We start from the raw sequence: 18,205 nt of genomic DNA, 5'->3' as shown, positions 1-18,205 counted from the left end.
CAACTCACCATAACTATATTCACTGCTTCATTATCATAAGTACTGCATTATCAGAACTGTCAGTCATCACATCATCTGTATTACACACACTACTGCTGCTATACAGTATATTGTACAAAAAGCATAATATTGCACAATATTGTTATTTGCACTTCCCACACTTTATGTACATAACTGATCAGTCATATATTCTGTATTCATATTTAATACTCATAATATCTATTGTATCACATCTGCATTGTCTTTAGTCAATGCCATCATTAAATCCATCCTCTGCATCTCAATTACTGTTTGGTTTAGCTCAGCTACCAAATCTGACCTCAGAAGACTACAGAGGGAAGTCTGGACTGCTGAACGAACCATTGGCACGACTCTCCCCACTCTCCAAGACCTATACTTCTCCAGAGTGAGCAAAAGGGCAAAGACAATCACTCTGGACCCCTCACATCCAGCAGAGCCTTGAGCACCAGAACGACCAGACACAGGAACAGATTCTTCCCTCAGGCAATCCATCTGATGAACACTTAACATACACGGAACACACACTATTCTTACACACTATTTACTATGTATATTTCAACATCAGTATATTTGTTTTGTTATTTGAACTTTATTGATTCAACATGATTTTGGGAAAAATTTTATAGGACTCTATAGAGGGATTGTGGGTCAGTAAAGAAGGTCATCATTTTATGACTGTTATAATAATAATAATAATAATAACAATAATATTGTTATTGTTATTATTAAATAATAACAATAACAACAACAATAACAATAATAATTTTAATACTGATATTATTATTGTTATTGTTATTATTTAATAATAACAATACTACTACCATTACTACTACTACTACTACTACTACTACTAATAATAATAATAATAATAATAATAACTTACTAATAATAATAATAATAACAACAACAACAACAACAACAACAACAACAACAACAATAATAATAATAATAATATCCTAAACACAGATCATTCTTTTACCACATAAATACAGATGTACGTAACATACGTATTAGCTCTGAATGAGTTTTCCGATGTCTGCACATCCACTTGATTATGCTTATACATGAATCAGCAGCATTGCCCTAAAGGGGAGGTAAAGCGTCACAGCGTCACTGCGGCTTCAGGCGCCATATTTGTTTGGGGCAGTTGAGTGTGAGCCGCTGAAGCTGCGTCAGCTATTCGATCTTTAACTGGGTCAACAACCGCGGACAAAAACAAGCCTCAGTCCCTTTTTCTGCACTTAAGTGCTGGACAAGATGGAGCTCACCCTGAGCCTCGTCCTGGCTGTGTGTGTGTGTGCTGCTGTGAGAGGAGATGGAGATAATGGACACACCGCTGGAGCTCCTGGAGCTCCGGTGCGTTTGACCGACTCGGACCCGGGACTTGTGAAAGCACTAGAGTTCGCTGAGCGACGCTACAACATGCTGTCTAACGGGATGCACATCCGCAGAGTCACCAAAATAATCTCTGCCACCAGGCAGGTGAGACACTGCATCTTTATTTATATTCAGGAATGAAGTTAATGTTCAGACAGATAAGTCACACGTATGGCGTTAGGCTGCAGTTCGGGTTCTAGAGGATTTGTTTTTGTAAACATGTCAATGATTTAGCGTCAAGCACAAATACACTGTCATTGGTTCAGCCGCACAGCCACAACATGTTCACGTGCCTCAACCTTGCACTCATTGTGCACAATAAAATGCTGTATAATTTTGCTAAAGCAGAAGCAGTGGCCAGAAAACTGTGCTGTAAGATTGTGGCTTCAGCCTGTGATTTAGTAATGCGATTGTGTAATTTATTAGCGCTTACATGGCATATTTCCTGGCATTGCACACTACTAATGAACTACATAACATGTTATTACACAGTTATAATTACAATCTTGGCATCAATAGTCTATGTTTAACATAAGTAGCATGTCTGTGTATAATTATTTTACTCTCTCTCTCTCTCTCTCTCTCTCTCTCTCTCTCTCTCTCTCTCTCTCTCTGTGTGTGTGTGTGTGTGTGTGTGTGTGTGTGTGTGTGTGTGTGTGTGTGTGTGTGTGTTAAACAGCTTGTCAAGGGAGTGAAATACAGCATCACTGCAGAAATTGGAAGAACTCAGTGTAAGAAATCTGCAGAGTTCCATGTTACAAAGGACTGTAAAATTTTCCAAGAGTCACAGAAACGGAAGGTGAGCAAACCTGGGTGTAGGATGGGGTTAATAATAAGTTATGATGATAATAACAATCATTACAAAAACAACAACAACAACAACAACAACGACAATAACAATAGCTTTGCAAACAGTGTTTCTGAGATACACTTAACATTTACTGCCACTCTGATTGTGCAACCCATTGCATCACAGAGGAAAAGAAGAGCATAAACTCCCAATATACTTAACAACAAATAAAAAGAGAAATACAGTAGAGCAGAACAATAATATATATTGTATAATTATATCTCCTCTTAGGAATGGTTTACTTGTCTGAAGTTTAAATGAATTCACGTCACTTTATAATAGAAATGAATCTGAGTTTTTATTCTAATAGTGTAAACGATCAGCTGTCAGAACAGTCGCATCTCCCTTGTGGTCTCACACAGTTGTCAAACCTGTAAACTTTTCCCTAAAACAAACATGACTCAGCAATTTGTAGCAATGAACAGGAACTGGAGACTTTACTGTTTATCTTGGTTTTCTTCCCCTTAAGACTATGATCATGTGGTTTAGGATCCTGTGATGATCTATATCTTGTGTGTTTACATGTTTACTGTTCTTGTCACATCAGCTATGAAACAAATGAATCTTCTTTATTCTCTTCTTTATTTCATCTCTCTTTTTCTCTCAGACAGAGGTGTGTTTGTTTGAAGTGTGGAACATTCCCTGGGAGAACAAGACCACTCTTCTCAAACAGAAATGCCAACCTGTAGGTCAGTAAGTGCTATCTCAACACACACACACACACACACACACACACACACACACACACACACACACACACACACACACACGCGCACACACACACACACACACACGCACGCACGCACGCACGCACACACACACACACACACACACAAACACACACATACACACACACACACTCACACACAAAATCTTGCTACTGATCATGATCAACACCTAATTAATTGGTGTTGCTGACTCAGAGCTCCAGGATTAGTAAACTGAAGTTACTGTGTGGAGTTTCAGGCTTTTAAGATACTGTATTGAGTCAATAGTATAATCTGAATAAGTTTATTTTTATTGTTACTTTACTGACTTTAATCTGCTTCATTCTTTAGTTCGAAAGGAGACTAAAAACATTGTACATGTCCCTCTCTATCATGCCAAGCCCAGCCAGGTAATATGAAGAAAATGCATATTAAGTGATAGAAAAAGACATCTACATTTATAAAATATAAATATAATATATATTATATATTATATAAATATAATATAGTATAAAATATAGAATTTACATTCTATATTTTATAGATAAACTGTATAACATGATGTTCCCATGATCTTCTTCAGGAAACTGTAGACCTTCTGATGCTGTTCAAAGACTTTATGGTCAAATACAACCGCACTTACGCCTCTCAGGATGGTAATCACCCACACTATGTTTATTCTTATTCTTATTTTTCAGTGTGAATTAACTCGTCTTATTCTGCTTGAATGCATTATTCCACTTGATCTTCTGTCAGTATACAGTGGTGTATTGGTCCTATGAAATACAATGCACATTGAAGAGAATGCTGATATTTAAGAAAATCTTCAAATTAAGCCCTTGACTCCTTTAGAGGCTGAGAAGCGCCTGGGGATTTTTCAACAGAATCTAAAAACAGCACAGACTCTGCAGGCTCTGGACCAGGGAACAGCAGAATACGGTGTGACCAAATTCAGTGACCTGACAGGTGTGTGTGCGTGTGTCATATTCTCATTGTACAGGTATTATATTTCAATAAATATTTTTCAATACTTGGCATTTCTTATATATTACAGTTAGCAGATCAGGGCTAAGATTCTAAGAATGATCTCATAGAGCTTTAAATAAAAAAATAGGAGCACTTTTAAAATCTGGTTTATTATAAGCCTTTACTTTGTCTCTGTGTTAAGATATATAGGCTACATCCTGTAGGGATTATGTTTGTGACTGATCATATTGGAGATGTGCTAACATCTGTAAGTTACAAATGTAATAAATGTAATGTATATGTTAATATAAACATCTTTGACACAGCGTGGAAATATCGTAGAAGCAAATTATATCGTTTCAGCTCTGTAAGTGATCTTGGTGTTTAAGACCATAGCAGCAGAATATTTAGATGCATATATGGCATTTCTGCGCTGTCTGAGATGTTATCTCTAATATGATCAGTCAAAAAAATAATCACTGTACGATCTAATCTGTAGCATCTTAATAACTCATTATCATAATAAATATTGTATGCAACACATTTCTTTTCCCTCTTCACATTTTCTCCTCTGCTAAAGAAACTCTTAAACCACTTACAAGTCCTCCTCTCTGCTCATAACAGACCTTATGGGCTCTTCTAGGGGTTAAAATGCTTTATGAATAGCTGTTATCTTTACTAGGATCTTCTCTATAATATTAAGGGTAAACACCCACATTTGTGTACAGTACAGTTGCCAGAACACTGTTCTCATTCTTCTCTTCTGAAAGTGATGGTAAAACATATTCCACCTGTCAATCTCTGCCTCTTTTTTCTCTTTTTATGTGATGTAGAGGATGAGTTCAGAATAATTTACCTGAACCCCATGTTGAGTCAGTGGAGCCTTCAGAAACAAATGAAGCCAGCAGCTCTCGTGAGTAATGCAGCTCCAGACAGCTGGGACTGGAGAGACCACGGAGCTGTCAGTAGTGTCAAGAACCAGGTCAGAGACAATGATCCACCTAATGGGATGCATTTGCCCTGAGTTTACCAGTCAGGATATATGTTTGATTTAGAAATCATAATGACTTAAGGTTAATTTAGCTTCTGTAGAAATTACTCCATGTCAATGATTGAACTATTCTAAATAGGTCGGGCTCTAGCAGTAAAAATGTGTCTTAAAGCTATCATTTATTAACTTTTTTTAGCACTGGTGTTCCATTTTTCCCACGAAATAGAAATGAAGTTATCAGACATTTTTAATTAGTATATACAAAGGCCATTTAGCATTAGTCTAATTTTAGACCTACATTATGCAGAAAACTGTTGGGTTTCTGGGTGTAGAGTTTAATGACTGCGTTTAGCTGCTGGTAGTCTCCATAGCAGCCTGACTGTCATGGTGACATCCTGTAAAGTCCAGCCAATCAGAAAATGATTTAGGAACTCTTGAATTGTTTCCAATTTTGTGCCGTATGCAACAGATGTTCATATCACGGTGCATGGGCATGATGTCTGGGGCTAAGACTAAGGTGCTACTGATCAGGGTGATGAGAAAAAAAGAGGAAAATAGGCAAACAATCCAAACCTCTCCAAAATAAATCTAGCACAAAGATAAAACAGACAGCTTTATTGATAGTAAAACACTGTATATAACAGCCACAATAAAATGATAACATTTACTGTAAGCCTTGTATTATAGCTAAAAAATTAAATAAAATGCAAATTCTCAGAGCCATTAACCACTAGTTCGGAATGTGACATAATGGGTACTGAACACAGGCACCCCAAAAAACAGCCATAGTTAGTTTTTTTGACCTATGATAAAAAAATAAAATAGAAGATGCATGTTGATCATCCTTTAGTTTCATAGAGATAATTGTTTCTAATGATTGTGATGATTACATAACCAACAAAGTTTATAGACTGATAGTTTTCTTACATTCTGACATAATGAACCAGTATCAGGTTGTATTCATTGCTAGAGACTTCAAAGTTCTTCTATAGGTTGCTCTGAATAAGGGTGTCTTTTAAATGTCATACATGTAAATGTAATGATTGCTGAATGCTGTGTCTGGTTCAGGGATTCTGTGGCTCTTGCTGGGCTTTTTCTGTCACTGGGAACATTGAAGGCCAATGGTTCAAGAAAACTGGACAACTACTGTCGCTCTCAGAACAAGGTGAGGATTTATTAATAAATGAAACTGAAATTAATAAATAATATTTTTAATTGTTTAGGGAATGCAGTATACAGGGCATGCCGTTAAAATAATAATAAATGACAGAGCACTGTGGTTTGTCCTGATTAGAATCAGAATCAGGTTTATTGGCCAGGTGTATTGACACACATAATTTGGTTCCAGCTGTTTGTGACTGTCAAAAGTAAATAAATAAATAACAAACACTATACTATACAAGATAATACAGACTATACAAGAAAATGCAGCTGGGTGGTGGGGGTGGGGTGGGGGTTCTTTGTGAGATAGACCACAGACTCTGTACTACAGTTAACAATTATTAAAAACAGGCAAGTGCAGGTGAAGAACTCAAACAACAAAATCACCAGCTAACTTTACATTTGCAAGAACTATAGTCTAATACAATAACAGGCTTAAAGTTAAGGCGGTAGGGTTCCCCAGCTTAGGCGGGCCGCCCGAACTGCAAAGTGCTGCGGGAAACCCTGGAGCTGAAAGTCCTGGGGAGTGGGCAGGGGGGCACCAATTATTTTTTCTGCTGTTTTAACCGTGCGTTGCAGTCTGTTTCTCTTCTGTTTTGTTGATGGTCCAAACCAGATGGTGATGGATGTGCACAGGACATATTTAATGACTGCAGTGTAGAACAGCATCATCAGCTCCTGTGCCATACCATACAGTACTTCCTTAATTGGCGTAGAAAGTACATCCTCCTTTCAGGTCTTGGGAAGTGGTAGTGCCCAGAAACATGAAGGCCTCCACAGATGACACCGGGCTGTTGAATATTGTGTGTGTGTGTGGGTGGGTGGGTGGGGGGGGGGGGGGGGGTTTGAGGGGTCTTTCCTAAAGTCCACTATCATCTCCACAGTTTTGAGGGTGTTTAGCTCTAGATTGTTATGACTGCACCATAGCAACAACCACTACTGTTCTCACCCAAAGCTGATTATTTTTCAATAACAGCATGACTGCAATTTATCATTTATTAATAAAGATTTTATAGACTGGGACATTTCCCTGCCAGAGTACTAGAGGGTCCTCCCTTAGCCCCTGCCTGACAGTCCCCCACCCCAGAGGTATAGTGCCTGGAGAGGCCGTCAACTTTGGTGTTTTTCACCTTTGCCATCCACAGCAGGGGAGCATGGTCTGGTACCAGGGTAAAGTGTTGCTCTGCAAGGTAGTAGCAGAGTTCCTTGATAGCCCACTTAATTGTGAGGGCTTCCTGTTCTACTGCGTTGTGGTTCTTCTTGGGGGGAGTCAGTTTCCTCAAGATAAACAGGACCAGGTACTCCTCCTCTTCCAACTCCTGGTAGAGGACTGTTCCCAATCATGTCTCTGGCACATCCATTTGGAGGACAAAGCGGAGAACAAAGTTGGGGTTCCTTAGGATGGGGTGGGAGGTACTGTGAGCGCTTTTTTGAGGAGGAGAAACGCCCACTCGGTGTCACTTGTCCACTGCACTCGGTCCGTTTGACCCTTTTTCATCAAAACTGAGAGGGGGGAAGCTACACAGGAGACGTCAGGGACAAATCTTTGGTAGTATCTCGCCAAACCCAGAAAGGCACATATCTGCGTCTTTGTTGAAGGTTAGGGGTACACCTGGATGGCATCAATCTTCTTTGCTTGTGGTTTTAGTAAACCCAACCGATGCAGTAGCCCAGGTACAGGGCCTTGGACAGCCCCAAATGTCATTTGTAGGGGTTAGCCGTCATCCCGGGCTCCAAGAACCTCTCCCAGATGGAATAAGTGGCCGGGCCACATGGCTGGGCCGGTCAGTTAAAAGCCCATTTCTGGGCATGCAGGGATTCCTCCACAATTGCTCCTTCACTTCACTCATTCAGTCTCACTTGATGATCAGTTGATGACCGATCTAAAGCGGAAGGGTTGCTCTTCCCAGGCTTCCCGGGCCACATCCAGCAGCACGAACTTGGGGAGCCTCTCGGATGGCGACGAGGGTGTAGGGAAGGAGGAGGTTTGAGTTCTGTCACTCCTCATCTACCACCTTTTGTTAACATCCTTTACAGCATCTGATTGAACTCCACAAGTCCATCAGTCTGTCCATCAGTCTGGTAGTCGGATGTCCTCAGCTGCTTAACCTGCAACAGCCGACACAGATCCACCATTAGTCTATACATAATGTACATAATAGATTTTTCTTTTGATCCACTCTTTTCTTGGTGGCCCGGCTCATGCAGTTGGTGAAGCCGGGCCAGTTTGTTGTTTCCGAGTAGGAGGGGGACGGGGAGGTCTGGGATAAGGCAGATGAGGAGCGGCCAATTGACGACCTTGCTGTGGATCTTTACCTGTGCGGTGGGGAGGGAGCAGGCATCACCATGGATACACAAGACTGCTAGCATCCCTGTAGAAGGGAGGACGTTAGGCCATGTTAGAGTAATTGTGCTTCACAAGTCGCTTGTACGCCCGAGGTGGCAGCATGAGTTACAGCTCGATGGGCATGGGATCATCTGCAAGTCCCGGGACGGGACAGTGCGCCATTATCCATCTCTCCTTGACCAGCTCCAGCTTGGGGCTGTTGGCGATGAGGTCTAGGACAGAATCTCCAGGGTGGTCATGGTGTGCTCCAGCGCATCCAGGAATCCCTCAGGGTTGGGAGGCCATCTCAGACCCACAGCTTTTCTCTCCTCGGCAGGCAGGGCCAGTCCATAGCCACCCTCTTCGGCCTCCATGGAAAATTGGGCCAGTTGAGGGTCTCCGCTGAGTAGCCAAATCCTGCTTAGGCCAGCCCTCCTGTTCCCCAGTACACTCAAATGTGTCCAGGAAAGCAGTTTGCTTAGTAGAGACTGAGTGTCACGGTCAGGATAAGGGAAAGGGATTGCCACTGCCTGTGATCCTCTCCGTAATTGCAACAGCTCCTGGGTCACCACATGCTGGTGTAAGATGTACTGCGGTAAGTGCTGCCCTGCCTCGCACAATAATCCAGTGGCACTGATCGTGGTGCTGTAGTGCTGAGCAGCATTGTCAGCTGCTATGGCCATGGTGCTGGTCTGGCACCTTTTCCCTTCCTTTTTATCTTGTTTTATCCTGTTGGGGCGTGGAGCGGGTTTTCTGTTGCGTCACACAGTTAACATTCACTTATTTTATAGCAGCTATAAACACTTATCCCTTCATCAGCTTTTTCCCACTTCTCTCCTGAAATACAAAATCGCAGTTTGCCTTATTACCAAAAAAAACCAGAAAGCACAAAACTTCCCTTTCTTGCATTGTTTGCCATAGTGGAAATGTTCCATAACGTTCAATAAATGTCTCTTTACAGAAGGCTTGAGTAGTTATTATTTGTATTATTTTGTAACATACATGTTGTGGTCTCAGATTGTGTTGCATGTTTATCATAAAGTTCCTGTGTATGAGCTGTTACTGTAGAATATAAGTATAATATAAACCTGTATTATCAGAGCTACTATTGTAAATCAACAACTTGAGTCATCAGATCTACAAATCCAACAACAATGTGGTATAAAATTCAATTAAACATTTTTTGCACTGTATTGAAAATCACAGGTTTGCATGTGTGTGTTTCAGAGCTGGTGGACTGTGATAAGCTGGATCAAGCTTGTAGAGGTGGGCTTCCATCCAATGCATACGAAGCTATTGAAAACCTTGGTAAGAAATTGCAAAGAAAGGAAAAATTGTGTACCAGTGATGCATAACATGTATTTGTTTTTATACTTTGTGTAATTTCATTCACTCTTTATCAGACATTAATCTATATTCTAATCTATATTCATCCCCTTCCAGGAGGTCTTGAGACAGAGGCAGACTATAGCTACACAGGACACAAGCAGAAGTGTGACTTTTTCTCTGGGAAAGTGGCAGCTTACATCAACAGCTCTGTAGAACTGCCCAAGGATGAAAACGGTGAGAAAAGGAAGACGGGTACAACAGCACATGCTGTTTATCCAAATATTCACTTCCTTTATGACAAACACATATACATCTTCTATTTATATACTCTAATAAATAATTTTACTGATGATAATTGTTTTTACTGAGAAATCTGATTTTGACAATTAATTTGTTTGTTTTATTTTTCATGAGTTTATAATTTTACAGTTTCATAAATATTTTGAAATTAAATGATTGAATTAGATATTGAAATCTTTATTATTATTATTATTATTATTATTATTATTATTATTATTATTATTATTATTATTATTATTATTATTATTAGAGATGAGCTTGAGTATGCCTGTACTCATTTGATAATAGAGTTGGATAGAAACATAATAAAAATGGAATTAATGTAATGAATGTAATGTAAAATATATATATATTTAATAAAATAAAATAGAACAGATAGGGAATATAGCAGTAGTATTTAAATACAGTGATTAGATATCACAGAATTTCTTTACTGTTAAATAACTGCACAAGAGGTTGCCCTTGTTTTGGACTACTATATCCACCTACATATATATTTTATCTGGACATGAGCAAATGCACATATTACGAATATTGGTCAGTTTTATAAATTTAAAGATTTAGCTACACAGATCAATTTAATCCAGTGATTAATTCAATACAATTTTAATCTTCATTAAATTAATAATTTTATAATGAAAATATCATGCCATATTGTGTAACTGAATGCATCGGAATATTGATTGTATCATAAGTTTACACATTAACATATGTAACACAATAAGAATCTAAATTGTGTGTGTGTGTGTGTGTGTGTGTGTGTGTATATATGTGTGTGTGTTTAGATATTGCTGCTTGGCTGGCTGAGAATGGGCCTGTCTCTGCTGCTCTCAATGCTTTTGCCATGCAGGTAATACATTTGTTGTCAATTACAGAAGCACAAGCACATCAGTAGAAATAAGATTTGTAGGTTGTAATGATTATTTATATATTGCGAAACGACCACCGCGCATTTGTTTTTTTAATTAAGATAGGTCATCATGCAGTTTATTCCTGGGAACTCCTACCACATGCTCTCTGTATTGAGCACATAGTATTTGAAAGTTGCTAAAAGGACAGTATTGGGAATTCAACTAAACAATATACAGTGTACAGCTGATGTGATAATTCATTCATTCATTCATTCATTTTCTACCGCTTTATCCGAACTTCTCGGGTCACGGGGAGCCTGTGCCTATCTCAGGCATCATCGGGCATCAAGGCAGGATACACCCTGGACGGAGTGCCAACCCATCGCAGGGCACACACACACTCTCATTCACTCACGCAGTAATAATTAGTGTCAAAGAAGACACTGAAGTTCTCTCATTGATGCTCGATATGTGTAATGAACTTGTAATGAATTTGTGTGCAATAATAAAGATCAATTTTGCTAGATTAGATTGGCTAGATAATCCTATGGCAATGATCCAAAACGGTTATGAATAGTTTGTAAGCTGATTGAAAGCAGACGTCCAGCCTGTTCAGAATTCGTTCCTTTTATTTATACTTTTTTCTGTTGCGTACAAACAGAATTCTGTTAAAAGATTTACCAGATTACAAGAATGTAGCTCTTCTTGCTTTGTTGTGCATGTTTTAGAGACCAGACCCTTATCTAACCTGTAAACCACAGCACATACTGTCATTGGGGGATGTGGTAGCTCAGTGGTTAAGGTGTTGGGCTACTGATCGGAAGGTCATGGGTTCAAACCCCAGGTCCATCAAGTTGCCACTGCTGGGCCCCTGAGCAAGGCCCTTAACCCTCAGTTGCTCAGTTGTAAGTCACTCTGGATAAGGGTGTCTGCTAAATGCCGTAAATGTAAAATGTAAATGATTGTTCTGTCATCACTTGAGTCAACTTGATGTTCTGAGTCACACTAAAGTTGTTGAGGGAAACAAGGTGTAGGATTGTGTCTTTGACTACAGGCACATATCAAACTATATGACTACTATATAACTAAACTAAAGCTGAATTTCCCATTCATCATTGAATAAAAATATGCTCACATGTTTGCGTGTCATAGTTTTACACTTATCTCAGACATTCATGACGTCAATCAGTCTGGTCCCGATTAAAGTGAAACTATTTCTGTTATATTAATACTAAGAATTTATATTCTGTGAATTAACAGCAGACTTGTGAAGTGTTGTGATTTGTTGATGTTAAAATATGCATGTATTAAACATCACAGCTTAGTTACCTACAATGCTATTCAAAAATCAAAACCACATATGAGTAATTGTGGGTGAATTTATATGTAATTTTGATGTACACACATTAAATATGCTCAACTGGTATTTAATAATATTCCCTGTATTTTTATATAATGTGTATTGCTTTCTTACTTACATTTGATGAATACTTGTTTAATTCGAGAATTTTAAATGTTGTGAGTAAGACCAACTTGCAACCTTTTTTTTTTAAATAATGTCTAAAAATTAGGCACTTGATAGGAATTTTTCATCCTTTAGTCAAGATAGGTTTTTTGCTTTGTACCTCTGGACAAAAGTACGCAATTCTGAAACTATGTCATTTGAATTGCCTACTTGTATGTGTAGTTTTACAGAAAGGGAGTGTCTCACCCTCTGAGGATCCTGTGCAACCCCTGGATGATCGATCACGCCGTGCTGCTTGTCGGATATGGAGAACGTGAGAGCTATTTTCCCATACATTTGCACAAATAGATAACGATTTAGCACTTAGTCATAACCATGTGGTTTGAAGCACTGTCCAATTGACCACAGTGAAGAGCTAATGTATGATGCAGCTTTTGTATTGCATCTTCTCCTGGTTCAGTAAAACAGATTCCTTCATTCACTGTGGAAAGTTTGTGAAACACTGCAGGTAACAATTAACCATTGTTTGTGAAAATGAGAGGCTACTTAAAAATAATTGCCTGAAAATATTTTAAATTGGGAAAGAGCTTTTGTATCTTTAAGTATTACAACACCACTATTTCAGGTTTGCACAATAGCATTTCAGGTTTAGTGACTCTCTTACAGAATGACATCTTTCAGGTAAAACAAGCCTTATTGTTCCCTGTCTTAAAAAGTTCATGCAAACGGCTTGAATTATCTACATTCTTAATGTATGGGACAGTGTTTTTTGTTTGTTTGTTTTTCCACTCTTGTTACTTGTATTTATGAGAAATAAACAAACAAATAAACAAACAAAAAGTTAGGCTTAAAATCCAGGAATCATACAGCAAAAGAAGCACTTTGCTGCCTCTGCAGGCTGTAGGGTGAATTGCAAGTGCAATGAAAACCGTGACAAGTTTTACCCTCAACCAACACCTACTGAGGCTTTTCTCAACAGGGCTAACGTCAGGCACATAAACATAACAGAAATATGAAATGGAGTTCATTTTTTCTAAGGTATTTTTGAAATTATAGCAATAACATATAGCAATAACTGTATGTCTAGGAAAAAGTGAATACTGCTTTTTCACACATCATATTGCAAAATGTTTTGGAATCATTATATTTTAGTTACTCAGTCTGCTAAAGAAAAAGAGAAATTATCTCTGTCTTAAAATAATCCTTAGCTTCAGGAACTAATATCTGTTTTTAAAAAACAGTCTCTAAATTTTACTCAACAAAGCTTTTGTTTTAGCATTAGTCATTTTGTCATTTTTCCTCAGGATAAATTGGCTCTTTGTTTTGTATACAGGTAATGGCGTTCCATTTTGGGCCATTAAGAACAGCTGGGGAGAAGACTTCGGTGAGAAGGTGAGGGACATGTCAATGCTTGTCCTGTGTTCATTTGAAAATATCTAGCCCTATAACAGAGGAAGGAAACACAGTGTTTGCTCAATCTGTATTTAACAAAATCAAGTTTACTTGGCTGAACATTATTAATTGAGATCCTGTTCTTGTCACAGCTGTAATATTTGGTAAAGGAGTATATAAACACAACGCCAGTCAAATGTTCATTTATCTTAAAATTTATACTTACAGTATTTGGCAGATGCCTTTATCTAGAGTGATTTACATAGATCACTTTTTATATAGCTGAGCAGTCGAGGGTAAAGGGCAGTGCTGGGATTTAAACTCACAACCTTATGTCGTTAACCGAAGGCAGTAGTTTAATCCCTGAGCATGCAGGATGCAGGGTTTCAATCCATTCCATCAGGAACCACAAATGACTTTAATTGTTTAATTTGTCATGTGCTGTGACTCCTGCTTGGTTGGAAAGAAAACCATCACTCACACCAAACCTTTGCTGGGTTTAGATCAGAAACCTGTGGACTATCCTCTTCATAAACTTTAAAGAGAGAAGGAAAAAAGCTTGTGAGGGAAATCTGTTAGAATTGGGAACAGCTGTTCTAAGACAAGTGCTTGTTAAATTGCACATGTTCGTAAATAAATGAAAAATTCTAGTATTTTTGGCAAATTGCTGTGGTATAAGAATAAAACATTTCCATTTATAACTCCCTCCAAGCACACAGACACAAGCGGTTCTCCAAAAACTGATTTATTTGAAGACTGGTCTCCAAATCCACAGTGAAAACTAAACAATATTAACAACAAAATAAAGTAATCACATTAACTTGACAAAAAGTGAAATCAAATGCTAAGTGACATCTTACAAACATATAATACAGAAAATAAAGCAAATACCTCGTTGGCTGCATGCTATGAGAAAGAGAGAGTCTTTATTCTTCCTTATGACCATTCCCAGTCTTTAATTCTTCCTTATGACCTTTAAGCCAGCCGATAAAACACTCTTATTTGAAATGCTCACGTTAACTGAATGTCAGGGTCTAGCTGTGGAGTTTTTGCTATTTCCATGTGTTTTTTATTTACATTTCGTGTTCACGTGTCTGCCCCACCCTTGTATATTTCTTCCCTCCTCAGTACACCTGATGTGTCTGATTGTCTCCCTACACTGTAAAATATAAATATGTGAAGTATTATAGGTGTCTTTTCAGTTCACTAAACATTTAATGATACATCTTTCTTAATTGATTAGTACATGTTCCTTGGTTAATGTTTTTAGCAATGAAATTATTAGAATAGGGTTTTATTGATTTAAACAAAACCTCTAAACCAGTGGTTCTTAACCTTGTTGGAGGTACTGAACCCCAACAGTTTCATATGCGCATTCACCGAACCCTTCTTAATTGGAAAAATAAAATATTACACATGTAATCAATATTGTACATATTCGTCCGACCACTTTCTTTTTTTGCTCGACATAGTTAGTATGAAGGGATTAAAATATTAAGAAAGAAATCACACGACGTACCATCACGACAGTCACAGGTCAACTACTGGGCGCACCAAATTTCCTGCAGCACAGATAGGCCAAGTGATGTTGCGTGATCACTTGCAGCCAATGATGGCCATATCATATCATATCGAATCATATGAGTGTGTCTTATCCTCCACCGAACCCCTAAGACTGACTCACCGAACCCCTGGGGTTCGATCGAACCCAGGTTAAGAACCACTGCTCTAAACTATAGGAAGTTCTATATGTGTGTACTCCTTTACTAATCATTATCTATAAATATGGATAAGTTTTAGTACATAATATCAATATACTATATTAATAATTATAAGTATTGATGTTTGTTTTTGTTCAGGGTTACTACTACCTGTACAGAGGATCCAGTCTGTGTGGAATTAATAAGATGTGTTCATCTGCGGTGGTTAACTAGGACCATATGCGAACACGCACGCACAAGGATATCGTAGTAAAGATATATGACCACACGTACAAAACCATGCATAAATACCATGCTCAACATTTGCAGTGTTCTAATCTGTTCAAGCTTTGATGTGATGTATTCAAGTATTCTCTACTCTGTCATTTATTACTGTTCTTGAGATTAGAATAAAACACAGAAAGTAAATGGCAGAGAGAGGCATGAATTGTCAGAACCTCATATTACTTCATTTCCGTTACAAACAAAATGTGCAATGTCTCTGAGTCTGTTACTGTGACGCTTTATCGCACACTTACTCTGTTGTTTTAGTATATTTGCCTCTAATTTAAATACTGACTTTTAAACTAATATGTACTAATTGATTTTGTGTTTAGTGTGGTTATACACTGGGAGCCATAATTTGATGCATTTGATTATAGTGCTACTGACTTGGAAGCTGCCCACAAGAGAATGATTTTCTATTTTATTAACGTTATTAAATAATATTGATTAGTAGCTAGTTTAACATTGGTTTTTCATCGTCGTTATTTAGAAATAGATAACTATGCTTCAAAACAGAAATGATTTGAAGTGCACATAAACATAAAATATAAATAAAGTGCACATAAACATAAAATATAAATAAAATATACTACATTTTATTATTAAATGGCACAGAAAGTGTGACATAGTACTTGTTTAATTATCAAAGCTTTTATTTTAAATCTTTTAAGATGATTGTTGATTGTTGTATGGTTTCAGGTCCTTGGTCATCTATTTTGGTCAATCTGCTGAATAAAATCACTAAATTGTTCCAGTCATGTTTCAATTTCTGTTCTTTGTTTATACTGCCATAATAACCACAGAGGTGGCACAGACTTGCATTTACCTTAGAATCACACATCTCCTTTCTCACATCTGATCTGTTTCCACATGTACCTAAAGAATTGCAGTTTAACAGATTATTCCAACACATCCTTGCTTAAGTGGATAATCTCACCTGGACACTGTAGTTTGTGCTTAAGAACTGCTGCTGCACTCAAAAACATTACTGTGCATATCACTAAGACTCTTATTCATGTCCATACTTATCCATTCAACAAACTTAGTAGAGATAGTCTCCAAACTCTTCTTCACCTACATATGTCTAATTTGGACTTATGCTTGATATGAATAAGTGTGTGGGTACTGAATGAATGAATGAAGTAATTAATTAATCAATAATAAATGGATTCTACCCAACAAAACGGATTTTTCACACTCTGGTGCTCTGTGATTCACGGAACCCTGACGCAGAATCAACAGGGAAATCTCAAGGTGGCGGGACATGCTTCTACATCAGTGAAAGGTGGTGTACAGATATAATAGTGTTAAAGAAGATGTGCTGTCCAGATCTAGAAGCAATTTTTATTAACTGCAAGCTAGAGTTTCACTTGTTCATTCTTGAGAGCAAGCTCACGTGAGACTGTCTTTACAAAAAATCGCTGATCAGATTACAGGGACAGAACAGACTGTGTTATAATAATTCTTGGGGATTTAACAAAGCAAATCTTTCCAGTGGACTGCCAAAATACAGGCAGCACGTTACATGCCCCACCAGAGACAGTAATATACTGGACCATTGTTACACCACACGCCTTGGTTTACAGAAAAACTCAGACACCTTCGTCAGGCCAAAGAGGTTGGTTAAAGAGGATGCCTACAAAAATTGAGACAGGATCTTGTGCAATCAGGCCAGGAACACTATGAATAACGAGATTATAGCAGCTAAGAAGAGCTACGCTAAAAAGTTCAAGATCAGTTCACTCAGCTTCAGTCTGGAATGGTCTGAAAGCCATCAGCAACTACAAGACAGCATCCCCCAGCACTGTGGTGAATTAACAACTTGCTGAAGACCTGATTGAGTTTTATTGTAGAATCAAAATCCCCAACACCCGTTCTGACCATTTCTTTACACAACCTTTACCACCTCCAATAACCCCCCTCTCCCCCTCGTCCCCTCTCCAGATCAGTGAAGATGATGTGTGCCAGGTCTTCTGAAAGAACAAAAGAAAGCCCAGACGGTGTGGCAATAGTCTGACTGAAAACCCATGCTGACCAGCTGGATCCCATCTTCACACAGATCCTCAACAGATCACTGGAGCTGTGGGAAATCACTGTCTGCTTCAAACACTCAACCATCATCCCTGTCCCAGAGAAACCCAAGATAACAGGACTTAACAACTATAGACCAGTGGTACTGATGTCTGTCATCATGAACTCGTTCAAAAAACTAGTTCTGGTTTCACTTGCAGTTTGCTTATCAAGCAAACAGGTCTGTGGATGATGAAGTAAAGGATAAATTAGGGTTTTTCTGAGCATCCCATTTTGTATACTTCAGTTCAGCCTTTAACACCATCATTCCAACACTCCTCCAGACCAAACTAACTCAGCTATCTGTTCCTAGCTCTATCTGTCAGTGGATCACCAGCTTTCTGATAGATAAGCAGCAGATAGTGAGACTTGGGAAATTCATGTCATGTCAAACAGCTGGGGCACTCACAGCAA

At 38.3% G+C, this 18,205-nt stretch overlaps 1 protein-coding gene across 1 annotated transcript; it reads left to right on the top strand.

Moving 5' to 3' along the window:
• The first annotated feature begins 1,132 nt into the window (after window positions 1-1,132).
• Window positions 1,133-16,475, top strand: ctsf (cathepsin F). The gene is made up of 14 exons (XM_027135417.2): window positions 1,133-1,503; window positions 2,078-2,197; window positions 2,856-2,937; window positions 3,307-3,365; window positions 3,539-3,611; window positions 3,808-3,921; window positions 4,755-4,903; window positions 5,981-6,077; window positions 9,627-9,707; window positions 9,843-9,962; window positions 10,814-10,878; window positions 12,567-12,657; window positions 13,678-13,736; window positions 15,596-16,475. The coding sequence occupies exons 1-14, from the start codon at window positions 1,279-1,281 to the stop codon at window positions 15,668-15,670; spliced, it is 1,410 nt and encodes a 469-aa protein (XP_026991218.2). The 5' UTR covers window positions 1,133-1,278; the 3' UTR covers window positions 15,671-16,475.
• The last annotated feature ends 1,730 nt before the right edge of the window (window positions 16,476-18,205 follow it).

The sequence above is a fragment of the Tachysurus fulvidraco genome, chromosome 17 (genome assembly GCF_022655615.1).
Source record: "Tachysurus fulvidraco isolate hzauxx_2018 chromosome 17, HZAU_PFXX_2.0, whole genome shotgun sequence".
In the NCBI taxonomy this organism is placed as follows: Eukaryota; Metazoa; Chordata; class Actinopteri; order Siluriformes; family Bagridae; genus Tachysurus; species Tachysurus fulvidraco.
The sequence above is the reverse complement of the archived record's forward strand: the minus strand, read 5'-3'. Positions and strand labels throughout refer to the sequence as shown.

Bases quoted from the DNA above. Each gene is read 5' to 3' on its own strand.
- ctsf (XM_027135417.2), top strand. From the start codon at position 1,279: ATGGAGCTCACCCTGAGCCTCGTCCTGGCTGTGTGTGTGTGTGCTGCT. The intron at 3,612-3,807 runs GTAATCACCCAC...TGACTCCTTTAG, and splicing joins CACTTACGCCTCTCAGGATG to AGGCTGAGAAGCGCCTGGGG. The intron at 4,904-5,980 runs GTCAGAGACAAT...TGTCTGGTTCAG, and splicing joins TCAGTAGTGTCAAGAACCAG to GGATTCTGTGGCTCTTGCTG.